This window comes from Asterias rubens, chromosome 12 (genome assembly GCF_902459465.1).
Source record: "Asterias rubens chromosome 12, eAstRub1.3, whole genome shotgun sequence".
Lineage (NCBI taxonomy): Eukaryota > Metazoa > Echinodermata > Asteroidea > Forcipulatida > Asteriidae > Asterias > Asterias rubens.
Genome location: NC_047073.1, coordinates 15,220,833 through 15,234,122, shown reverse-complemented (window position 1 = coordinate 15,234,122; position 13,290 = coordinate 15,220,833). Strand labels below are relative to the sequence as shown.

General features: G+C 37.8%; 1 protein-coding gene across 1 annotated transcript; it reads right to left on the bottom strand.

Moving 5' to 3' along the window:
- Nucleotides 1-506: 506 nt before the first annotated feature.
- LOC117298016 (calreticulin-like) lies at nucleotides 507-11,588 on the bottom strand. Its single transcript, XM_033781235.1, has 9 exons — nucleotides 11,358-11,588; nucleotides 9,905-10,006; nucleotides 8,062-8,265; nucleotides 7,325-7,419; nucleotides 6,495-6,704; nucleotides 5,446-5,559; nucleotides 4,661-4,804; nucleotides 3,601-3,693; nucleotides 507-2,653 (listed from the first exon to the last, which is right to left on the bottom strand). Exons 1-9 carry the CDS (start codon nucleotides 11,440-11,442, stop codon nucleotides 2,435-2,437), a joined length of 1,266 nt encoding a protein of 421 aa, XP_033637126.1. The 5' UTR covers nucleotides 11,443-11,588; the 3' UTR covers nucleotides 507-2,434.
- Between the last annotated feature and the right edge of the window lie 1,702 nt (nucleotides 11,589-13,290).

Here is a 13,290-nt window from a genome sequence, read left to right as displayed (position 1 = left end):
CAATCTTTGTAGATTCCGAGCTCTACATGCACAAAAAACTAGTGGTCAGGGCCCTTGCCAACCCCCCAATCAGGTTGGCTCAGCGGTTTCTTTCCCTGCCTCTCACCTCAGTGGACCGCAGGTCCAATCCCAACTCAACCCCGAAGCCTTGAAAGTGGAGTTTCGGCTGGTAGCCTTATTCTATTAAATCGTTGCAGTAACCGCTGCTAAAACAGCTAGCTACCGTTATCTAAGTTATTTTCCACGAATTTGATTTCAAGACCTCAGAATTAGGTCTCGAAATCAACTTTGTGTGACAAGGGTGTTTTTTCTTTCATTATTATCTCGCAACTTCGACGAGCAATTGAGCTCAAATTTTCACCGGTTTGTTATTTTATGCATATGTTGAGATACACCAAGTGAGAAGACTGGTCTTTGACAATTACCTATAGTGTCCAGTGTCTTTAAAATGGGGGCCCTGCATGATGAGGAACAATCACAAACACAACATTCAAACTCAGAAACTATTTACTTGTGACATGGTGGGTGATCATTTTATTTGAGAGCCTCTCATAGCATAATGCATGTATCTCAAATCTATATAATAATGACTAAAAGTACATAGATGGAAACAAGAAAACCACTATATTACTACCAGGACAATCCAAAGATAACAGTTTTTAACGTTTGAGAGGCTGCTTATAGTCACAACTAGTCTTGGTGCAAGACGCTCCTGTTGAGTTGGTCAAATAGCCTTATGTACCTGTACATACACTGCGCAACGAGGATCACGACAGTTGAGTAATAATGAATAACAACGTCTTGCACCAAGACTAGGTCACAACATAATCGACTCTCATGCACCATTGGATAATTGGTCACAACTTTCAAATATTCGTGTAAATTCCTCAGCATATGGTTCATCATCACTGACAATGTTGAGCTCCAAGAAATTTGAATAAAGCCATGACCCATACAACTTGGTTTAGACTTGCAGAACTGAATCCAATAAATTCAGGCAAACTTAGTTGAGTTGAGAGGGTTTGGATTGGTTCAGACTGATATAGAACCATCTTCATTATACAATTCCTAAAGTACTTCCCAATCCAACCTTTTCAAACACTTGATCCCAAAAAGTGTTAGCAACATTCAAAAATAAAAAAATCTTCATCACTATTACATAAAGGTAAAAAATAAAACAAGTTGCCACAAAATACTCATCTCCGATACATCAAACAATTATTTTTGTTCTTTTCATCAATTAACACTTTGACTGATTGTCATAAGATATTCTCAGTCTGCTGCCCTCTGTTGGTCAAAAATTGAAAATACTTTCCCTGTATAAAGCGTAATGACATGCATATGCATGCATTAAGGGACACAACGGAATAGATGGGCCTGAGAGACGACATTTGAGCAATCAAAGTGTTAATGTATTTGGCTATTTTTGTACAAAACCAATGTTAGAGAGTAAAAGTGAGAGTTTTGAACTCTTCCAATCGAGCGGTTAAAAGATATCAAACACTTTTCAAAAGAGATTGGTTTGGTTATTTTGTTCACAAATGTGTCACTGAATAAAATATATCAATACATCGAAGTGTAATAAATTAAACTTAAGGTCAAAGATCAACTCTAAAAATACATACATGTAACAACGATGTGTAGTTGGGAAAGATGGCTATGAAAAAGCTTTGAATATTTAACTTTTACAAATCAAACTTGCATACACTTTGTAAGCAGATTTCATTACACATTACACTGGCACCCATCACGGTCATAGTGGCTTAAAGAATGCAAAATTTAAAAAAGATGAGGGCAGGAGGCCGAGTGCAAAGTGTGGGAGGTGCCTATCACAAAGTAATGGCAGTAATAGATTGTCGCTTTAATCTTTTAACTAGATCAATGACTGATTGACCAATTTTCAACACTGCCACTGACCACAAACACAGTCAATTAATTTGTTTTGGGCACAAGACAGAGATGCTTGCTGAGGAACAAAAAAATATCCATGAAGGTAGTGCAGGAAGTTTATGGTTATTTTGCTCAAATAATCATCACAGTACCACCATACGAAATAAACAAGTATACAATGAATTTGTACTGTACAGTTGTAAACTCCAACAGGGGTTGCGGATCCTGTCGGGTCAGTACAACACCCTAAACATCCCATAAAACACCAAACTGCAACGTGTTCGAGATATCCACAAACTTTTATCAGCCATTAAGGCTTCTTCGCTGGAAATTCACCCCCAAAAGTGAAAATCCACCAAAAAATTTACGAAACAAAAAAATAAAAACTGCAAGCCGCAACTCGCAAAAGTTTTAATAGCTCAAACATATTGCAGCATAAGTTATTATTTTACAAACTAAACTATATAAATTGTTTTTCCACTCCCTCTCTCTGAAAAAAAAGTAAATTGAAAAAAAAATCCCCAACCTCCCCATAAGCATCGTTTTACAATTCATCTTTATGAAGCATTTCTTCATCTTCCTCCTCTCCTTCAAATTCCTCCGCTAGATCTCCTTCTTCGAATCCTTCAAGATCGTCTGCGTTCATTTTGAATTCGTCTTCTTCGTCTTCATCTTCTTCTTCATCTTTCATTTTTTTCTCTTCCTCCTCTCTCTTCTGTTTCTCTTCTTCGTCTTGTTTGTCTTTCATCGTCTTCTCACCCTCCTGAAATGGAAAAAAAAGTGTAAAATAATTGTCAATTACAAAGTATACTAATAGACATTGTCAAGCCTCAACTGACCAAGCAGTGCCCTGGTCATTTGGGTCAATAAAATTTCTTTGATCTTTCATAGCTCCCTTGGCTTGAGCTTGTTTTTCTGCTAATGATTAAAGGATTTATATATTTGGTTTGTGGTAACACCATGTGTGTATCCACTTGCCAGGTAGAGTTTGTTCTTAGAGAACTGTCTTGCTTTATTCTACTTGGTCTGAGATAAGGACATTGTCCAAAAAGGTGCCTGGTTTTACCAGTGGACAAGCAAGTAATAAAACAGCTACTGAAAATCTTAGCTAATATGACTCGCTAACATGAGTGAAATCAATCAATGAGAGGAGCAGATCAGGATTGGTGTGGTAAACACGGAGATTCATAATCCGGTAAATTTGTTCATCATATCTGCTCCATGTTATGAGAGACTCAGAATTAAGAGGCCTTAAACTATACACTTAAAGGGGCACAGCAATTCTTAGCTCTGGTAAGTGGCACTTCAATATAAGGAAAATATAAATTTGCAAAGGGCACCACATACAAATAGACAATGTCAGGCTGCAACTGACCAAGCATTCCTGCAGCGGTGCTTTAAAGGCTTTATTATACACAATATGAACCTCTGCCCTCACAGGTATCAATTTATACCCCATGGTGAAGAGAATCAATTACAGTAAAGCATCTTGATCAAGGTCTCAAGTGTCCTGACCAGCATTCAAACCCACATCTCGATGACTTAACAATCAAAACTTGAATTCAATGCTTTGATACCCTACAAATGAAAACCTTTTAATTTCAACCCCTTAAACTCAAAACAACATTAGAAAACAAATTCAAAATTTGCAAATTTCAGTGATTCCTGATTCGGTTTAAAAACTTGAAATCAAAAGATTGCCATAAATACCTTTGTTGGTTTCCATAACTCATCCGCTTGTTTTTCTGCTAATGTTACATCGTCTGTGATAAGGACGTTGTCAAAAATGGTGCCTGATTTTACCTGTGAACAATCAAACAATAAAACAGCTAATGAACAATGAGTTGAAGCTTAGATCGTTGACTCGCTAATATGAGTGAAATCAATCAATGAGAGGAGCAGATCAGGATTGGTGTGGTAAACACGGGGATTCATAATCCGGTAAATTTGGTCATCATATCTGCTCCATGTTATTGATTATGAGAGACTCGGGTCATAAACTTTGCTCTTGAAGGGGCACGGCCATTCTTGCTATGGTGAGGGGCACTTCAAGATGAGGAAAATAAGAATTCGCATTGAAACATTGCAAAGGGCACCACAGCAAAGGCACATGGCACCACAGCAATAGCTGTGGGTGTCGTGGGCTAATTCAAGGTCTGGAATACATTCATACATTCACTACATGTCAGGCCTGGAATTTCATCTTTGAAAGTCAAGAGCAGGGCCATTTTCATGTTTTCAAAGGGCACTTCTGTTGGAAGATCTTCAAGTCTTTGGGAAATATTTGAGGGGGCACCAAGGCCAGAGGGCAACAGAGACCATGTCCTCCAGGTAATCCCAAGCTTCTGCAGATGGTTTTTCTAGAAAGCAATATAACATCAAATACTTCTGTTCTTTAAGGCTGGTTAATCAACTTCTTTTCCCGCGGGGCACCAGTCGCAACAGTGTAAACTTTATGGAATGTTGGCTGGTAACCCGTTTTTGCTAGGCAAGATTTTCCTTTGCTTAGCAGGGTTTTTTGCTGACAGGCTTTAAGAAATTGGGCCCTGATTGTTTGTATGGTTTTAAAACCAAGCCCCATACAAATGACAGTAGAAAGAATACCTTGAAATAAGGACCAGTAAAAAAGCTGTTGAACCAGTGAAATGACAAGCTAAGTGGTCCCGCTTGCTAGACACTGAAAAAGTAATGGCCAAACCCTTTTTAAAAAAATGATTTTGTTTTTCTACCTTGCTTAAATAAAGGTTTAAATTGGAAACTTCTCACATACCTGCCATAAATCAAATCCTATTACACCGAAGTCTTCATATTGGTAAAGAGCATCGTCAGCTTCATATTCTGGGTTGTCGATTTCTGGATGGACCCATTTACCTTTGTACTCTGGGTTATCGATCTGTTTGGGTTTCCATTCTCCCTGAAATACAACATCAAAAACTTGTAAAAAAATCTGAAATTGAATTAGAACTAGAAAATTTGTGTTTGGTGAGCACAGATACCCAGAAAGCTATTCCAGTTCTTTGCATTTTACCATTTCGTTAAAAAGCACTTTGAAATCAGTACAAGTGGCACACATTTAGAGATACTAGTCCTTCTATCACTCGGACAACATTTTCTTTCGTTTTGCCATGCTGACCTTGTCGATATTTCCTTGATTTGTCAGAAAATGCAATTCTTAGATACCTTGTGCACTTATTTGGTGATCAGAAAGTGGCCAAACATCAGTAAACTCAGCCCCGAAAGATGGTTAATAATATGAAGCCATTTCATCATCTCACCAGCAACAGCAATCCAATCGGATTCTTAGTGTATCAAACATAGGGATCTAAAGAGATCAATAACTAAAACCGATATTTTCTTCTATGAAGAAGGACACTTAAAATTGGTTTTAAAATCCATACTCTGCAATCTGGGATGTTTTTGTGGTCTTATCATCATATTTATAGAAATTTGATCTTAATAAAAGAAATAATATATATATTTTTTTAGGGCAGGGGCAAAAAAAACATCTGGATTTTCGTTTAAAAACGGAGAAATTTCATCCCTGTAGAAACCTACCTGGAATTCTGGGTTGTTAATCATTGGTGGTTCCCACTCGCCGTCCATCTCATCGTCCCAATCCTCAGGCTTCTCTGCATCAGGGTCGGGGATGAACTCTGGCTTATCGAAATCCTAATAGGGAGGAAAATATGAAATATAAACAAATTAAAAAAGGAAAACCGGTTGTTACTATGATGACCAAGGATGCCTCATTAGTTACTTTAATCACTTACGCAGACAGATAAGCATATTTCTGACCATGTGACTGAAAATGGCATGAACTTTCTTAGCAGATGTATAAGGTTTTTTTTCCAGAAAACAAAGGCAAACATTTCAATTTTAGATATTCAAGTTTAGGTGCAAAAAAACAACAAAAACGATTCTTGGTGATCAGGAAGGTGGCGAATCATCAGCTTTTACTCAGCCCCGAAAGATGGTTTGTAAATTACGCCATTTCATCATATCACCAATACTAAAGTCTAGTACCTAAGCACACAAAATGCTCAATAGTATTTTTCTTATACTCTTTTCTAATTCGGCAGAGCTGCAATCTATGTCGCTTGCAAGCCTCAGAAAATCTGTAAACAAGGGTGCTTGTTTTGTGAACCAGAAACACTGTGGTTAACCTCATCTCCTCCACAATAAGTGATCTGGGTTTGTTATGTGCACTGCCAATCCTAGTATATGAGAGCTATGACTCAATCATCACAAGTACCAGAGCTTAAATCTGGGCCTCTTAACCGCTCAGTCCAGCACACCACAAAGTTAACAAAGACTATGAATAATAAGTGGAATTTTTTTTTAGCATTGAGGCCCAACAATCTAGCCCATCAAACTCAAGTTGTTGTGTCTAAGGCGCCAGAGTGTGGATTCGAGTCCTAGTTTGAGAAAAATAATACTGCGGGTGTGCACAGAAATTTAGCCTAGCCCATCAAACTCAAGTTGTTGTGTCTAAGGTGCCAGAATGTGGGTTCGAATCCTGGGTTGAGGAAAAACTACTGCAGGTAGCCATGGAAATTAAGTACTGACATGAAGAGGCCAAAGGCCCAACGAGGAACTTTATTTACCTCTGGTTTAGTTTCCTCAGGATCATCAATCTTTTCTCTCTCGTCCCAGTCCTCTGGCTTCTTAGCTTCGGGGTCCTTGATCTTCTTAGGTGGCAAGAAGTCCCAGTCGTCCTCCAAGTTGCCCGACTCTACCTTCTTATTGTCAATGCGCACTTCGTATGTGTTGTCAGGACGCAGAATGAGTGTGTACAAATGAGTCATTTCATCATCCTGCATGTTTGTAAGTTAATGGAAAAAATGATTGTTGATAGAACACAAACACCGTCAAGTCCTTTCAATCCACTAAGTGAAAGTAGTAGTCCCAGCCGATTTCATACCCACTGCCAGGTAGAAGTTAATAAACAGTTCTTTTTGCATCTGAAACAGTTGCATTTATTCAATGCAGGCATGGAGTTACAAAACAAAACCTGGACTCCATTGCGCCTGGTCTTGTCCTTATACCCTTTCATAACTTTTCCTATAGACTTAAAGATTTTCCAATGGAAGTGCCCTTTACAAAATGAAACGGCCTTGCCCTCTCAAAGATGGAATTCCTTTGTCTACATGCATTTGGTGATCAGAAAGTGGCCAATCATCAGTAAACTCAGCCCCGAAAGATGGTTAATAGTATAAAGCCATTTCATCATCTCACCAGCAACTGCATTTTTTTATTCAGATTCAAATTGATTTGCATCAAAAGAGATCTAGACTCTTGGTTTCTGTCAAAATTTGTCAAGTTTTATTGAAAAAGAAGAAGAAAAAAGAGAGTTTTATTGGTGAAAAAATTAGACTGCGTCAGCCATCATTTTAGCACAAATAAGAATAAAACTCAAAATATTGACACGCCTTACCTTGCATCGAATATCTTTCTTGATAAGCAGATTTTTGCCCTTGTAGCTGAAGATGACGTGAACTTTCTTAGTGCCAGGACCACAGATATCAGGTCCTTTTTAGAAAACAAACACAAATATTTCAGTTAAAGATATTTGAGTTTTGACCTTGATTGATTTGTAGTGAAGTAAAAGAAAGAACCCAGATTTTTGGTGATCAGGAAGGTGGCGAATCATCAGCTTTTAATCAGCCCCGAAAGATGGTTTGTGAATTACGCCATTTCATCACATCACCAATCAAAAGTAAAACCCTATGCAAAGCACACAAACTAACATTTCCATCCCTTCTGCTCAGCAGATTTCTTGGCTAAGCAAGTAATGACCGACCAGGGTACCAGTCACAGCAATGGTGCTCTAGCTGGTAACCTATTTTTGCTAAGCAGATTATTTTTGTGCGAACAAGGTTTATGAATTGGTCCTAGATCAGCTGAGATTCCCTCAGTATTCCTTTTTCAGAACAGTGATACTGATTACATTGGGAAAACACCCTTGCTCATTCCTAACACAAACAACATGCCTGCACATTGCAACAAAATCACTTATTGCATTTTTTGTTGCATTTTGTTGCATTTGGCATGGTTTGCATTTCAACTGTGTTGCATTCTATTGTATTTGACAGGGTATGTAGAGGGACCCAACGGGGGTTAGGGTTTTAAAATATGCATATTTTATCTTTATGTAATGGTGTTTTCACTTACCGAACATGACATTGTAAGGTGAATCTCCATGCATGTCCTTCTGGTCCAAGTCTCCAGGGAATATTTTGACGTAACCTCCTCCGCAGTCGATCTTCTGTTCGTGCTTGACAGAGAACTGAACTACAAGATCTTTGCCCTCATTGCTGAAGGAGTCAAACTTTGCTGACAGGGCGTAGAACTTGGCATCTTGACTGGTCTGAATACCTAAAATAGACAGGAATTACACTGACTGTCATTCACTAAATACTTTCATGTTATTAAAGTAAAATCATTTTAGTGTACTGCACATGCAGTCACAACCACGATCGATTCGCTTGTTTTAATGTTGTTCAATCAAAATAAGAAAATAAAAGTTTAAGAGTAGCCATATTCATTTTCAAAAATCCCCCACCCCACCAAATGGCAAACCAAAACTCCCCTGGAATCAATGGGTTTAACAACAAAAATTTGTAAAAATATTGCAGCTTAGAATTTTTCTGCGCCAATATCAATTTATGTTAAATACATGTTTTTCTTCTGATTGGGGGAAATTATTGTTCTCAGAATAACTAGCACTTAAATCAGGGAAGGTACACGTTTGGTAATTACTCAAAACAAATAATAACTTAAAACTGACTTGGTAATGAGCATCATTGGAGAGCTGTTGATAGTATAAAACATTGTGGAAAACGACTCCCTCTGAACTTACGTAGTTTTTGAGAAAGGGGTAATTTATCACTAAAATAATAACAGATTCCTAGCTAGAAGTCTTTTATTCTTATCTGAAAGCACACAAGTTCGTCCAATAAGGGTGTTTTTTCTTTCATCATTTCTCGCACGTTCGATGACCGATTGAGCCCAAATTAACACAGGCTTGTTATTTTATGGTTATGATGGGATACACAAAGTGAGAAGATTGGCCTTTGACAATTACCAAACGTGTACCTTCCCTTTAAGAGCTTGTAATGTACTACTCAACAAACACTAAGATCTGTCATATTATTTGCAATCATTGGTAATCAGGGACATATTTAGAATGGCATTCAAGATAACAGGGGAAAGGTTCCACCATCAAGGAGATATTTTAATTTGTCCATCAGACCATGGAAAGATTGGGGGTGTTTTTTTTTCAGGAAAAAGTTGGCAGCTGTGAATACTGTTTGAACCTATTAACATGAAATACCATACAAAGACATTAGTATTGATTTTTCCTTTGAAGAGAAAGCAGTGACATGTTACTATGGTAATAAATCCGTAATTTATATTGCTATCTTTTTATTACAGGCACACCAGAATCCTAATTATTATAATCGGGTTCAATATGGAGACAGCAGCCTATGGTTGGATTTCCTATAGTCTAGTAGCTTGAGTTTGCGAGTGCACAATTAATCCTGTGTTGCACACTCAACCTTTTGTAGTAAAATTGTGTGTTTTCAGACAAATCCTGCAAACGAATGATTACCATACAAGCAAGGCACCCAGGAGAATTCAGTTTTATCTGTGTTCTTTTTTATTATTAAAATAATACAATGGGAGCCTTAGTTGATTCTGTTTTACAGCCATTGGTTAATATGGACACCCTGTATAACCCACGGCATCCACAACATTGGTGTGATGCCCAGTGCTTTTGCCATGGTGCCCTCTGCAAGAAAAGTGCCCCTTACCAGAGGAAAAAATTGCTGTGCCCCCTTCAAGAGTGAAGTTCAAAGCCTGTGACACAACAATGTAGGATTGCCGTTTGTACATGACTTTACAGTGGAAATGGTTTCAATATTTTAATATGAAAATTGAGAACACAAAGTGTTTTTTTATGAGGTTTCGTTTACTCGCAGGCACGAACATCAACAAACAGACAGGAACTCACCTTTGTCTTTCTCAGCATCATTGAAAAACTTTCCAGCCGTCAATTTGAATTTTCCTAGTCCATCTCTATGTTCAGAGTTCACCCATCTGTCCTCCCAGTCACCTGTTGGACATTGTAAAAAAGGAAAGGGTGTGAACAACAGAATAAGGCATACTGCAGGGATCTCCCCATGCAGGAGCTAGAGTATCTGGCCAAAACATGAGATTTACGTGCCGCAACGCATAAATTTCAACCAATTGTACACAATAAATTTGTCCATTTTGTTCATTAGAGCATGGAAAGATTGGTTTATGTTCAAGAACTGCATGCAGAAGCACAGAGAGTTGTCAGGCTCTGCCACTGTAGAACAGTCTATTAAAAAATTACACAATAAATATAATCTACACATTTTTGCATATTGACCTCAGTGCCAATGCCCCCAGCTGACTAATGGTTTATTCAATGAAGAAAAATATTGAATTTCTTTATAGTTGAGTTTGGTTATTATATTGTATTTATATTGCCTTGCCATACAAAGTACAACATGTCAATTGTGTGAAGACCAGGTTCTATTTGATACACTTAAAATGTAATAATAATAAAATGAAAAAAAAAATGAAAAATACACAGTGGCCACACCCTTTAATTAACAACGATATGCCACAACTAGAAGTTACCATAGACCTTTTATTATTGCGATTCCCGCCTGGCTGATTTTTCTCAATTGTCGAAAGGCATTTTGGAAGGAAAAGGGGGCTTACATTCATGGAGACGATAGCGGAATGGAACCGCAGGATAGTTCTAAGAGTACCCCCCCCCCTCCCATGTTGCGATAAATATTCAAGTCCAATCCTCCCGACAGTCAAGAGGAGATTCAGATTGGAACTTGGAAGGTTAAATTTTTGCACCTGGCCCCCCCCCCCAAAAAAAAAAAAATAAATAAATAAATAAAAATCTCTCCACAAAAACTGGCCAAACACTCAACTTCAGCACAGGGTTGGTCACTCGATTGATCAGATGGAGTCAGATGGTTGAGTTGGAAGGACCTTTCCTAACTATCTCACTAATTCATAATCAATTGCTCAATCACTCAAAGTTTTAAATCAAACATTGAAATTTTTTAGAATAGGAAGCAGGCAGAGATGTATGCACAGGGGGTTGGGAGAAGAAGGAAGTGGACAGAAAACAGGAAAAAGATGAGGAATCCGACTGCATAAGTTTTTCCACTAGAAAATACTGAATAAAAACCATCATCATGACTGCCGCCCTACCCCCCAAAAATATAGGTAGGAGAAGTCGTGGAGTAGCATCTTATTCTCATTAAGCACATAATTCATTATCTACAACATCAAAGAAAAGCTCTTTCATAAAGATTTGAGTCCAAAACAAAATCTCAGGATTTTTTTGAACACATAAAATAAATATGGAGGAACTTAATCATAAAAATGTTCACAATTAAAAACATTTTACTTACCATCAAATTGGTCTTGAAAGAAAACGTCAGCCCTTGAGAGTGATACAGCAATAACACAAAACAACAAGCACTTTAAACAACTCATGTTTCTGAGCTTTTCGTGGCGGTTTCTTGCCCTGAAAAAGTGGAAAAGTTCACCCCTTATCCGTGGCTTCTACTCTGTCTGTGCACTGAATGATGCAAATTCCACCGGCAATGTAAAGTGTGTTTTTTGTGTACACGTACAAACATGCGAATGGATCACACGTGAGTGTACGTCCAGATGGCTCCCTCTGATTGGTTGCTTGGCTAAGTAGTGACAATTAGCGACCAATCAATGCAGACCACGCGGTCGACGATCTATAGGAGCAGTGTGTGACTTTAATAAAGCGCCCTCTTTCTAATTTCCAGATCATTTTTATATTCCTATAACGAGAGAGCGGTGTTTGCCGCCTGAAATAATTATTGTTCGTGTTGAATTATTAATGATAACATAAATTATTCAAAATGTGTATGATAATTATAAAGAAAAGCTGTGATAGGTTAAAGCCAGTGGACACTAATGGTAATATACTCAAAAATAAAACCTTACTTGGCATGGAGGTATAGAATGCTATAGAAAAACATTGTGAGAGAAACGGCTTCCTCTCAACATAGAGCTGTCCTTACTCTATGCTCTCAAGTAACGTTGTTTTCGAAAAAGAAGTAATTTTCCACGAATTTGATTTCGAGACCTCGAATTAGATTTTGAGGTTTTGAAATCAAGCATCTGAAAGCACACAACTTCGTCAATTGTGACAAGAAAGGGTGTTTTTTATTTCATTACTAATTATCTCGCAACTTCGACGACCAATTGAGCTAAAATTGAGCTAAAAAGTTTCCAGTTTTTGAGTATACATGTACTACACCAAGCATGCACCAAGTGACAGAAGGCTGGTCTTTGACAACTATTTACAAACCAAATAGTGTCCCGCGTCAATCACCATAGCTTGTGGTGTAAGCTGTAACCCTCATCGCTTATGATTGGTCACACGAGCAAGGACAATGGATTTATCGTGTACGTACACGATACGTTATGATGTACGTACACGAAGTTTGGATTTATCGTGTACGTACACAAAAGCTACGGCTGTTGATTGTACTGTTTTATCAAAGCGCCGTGTTTTTTATTTTGAAGGGAGCTGAGTCAAAAGAGGGCGCTATAAATCAAAATAATTTTTTTTATAGACCTTTCTTTTGCAACGTCACAACCCAGATTGGAAAACCAGTATGGAAAGCCGTTAGTGCAAATCAAGAAAAGATCGCTATTTTTGGTAACAATGTAACCAAATTTGTTGATTTTGTTTAAAATAAAACAATTTAATAATTATTAGAGATATTTTGTTTAATTGAAAGTTAGCAGAAATGGTTGAATTTTGTTAAAACATCTGTTAATACGATTGAATGCTTTACTAACATTCGGCCGACCATGTCAACCAAGGCGGTTTGTTTATCAACAAAAGAAAGGTATAACATGATCCTCATAATTTGACAAATTTTAAAGTCAAACAATCACGCAATCGTCAAAATGGCTCCTTGGTCCCATGAAAATAGTAATGGTTGGTTTGATTTTCGAAGGTACGAATTATTGTAGAAGGTAGGAAGTGGTGTCCAAGGTACGAAGTGTCCAAAGTCACTTCGTACCTTGCAAAAAGGTACAAAGTGTCCAGGCATGGAGGAATAATTGTCACCAGTGTACGAAGTGTCAAAGGTACGAAGTGTCCTGACACCTATTGAAATGGTGCGTACCCATGATGCTTGTGATGAAAGTCCGTTTCATCATTATATTATTCTACTTAATCGCATTTTATAACAAACGGTTACAAACGCTTTTTAAAGACCAACTCGACCGATATTTAATTTCCCATACGGGGGACAGAATCTCCGGAAACGTCGTAGTCCTTTTCAATGGGGT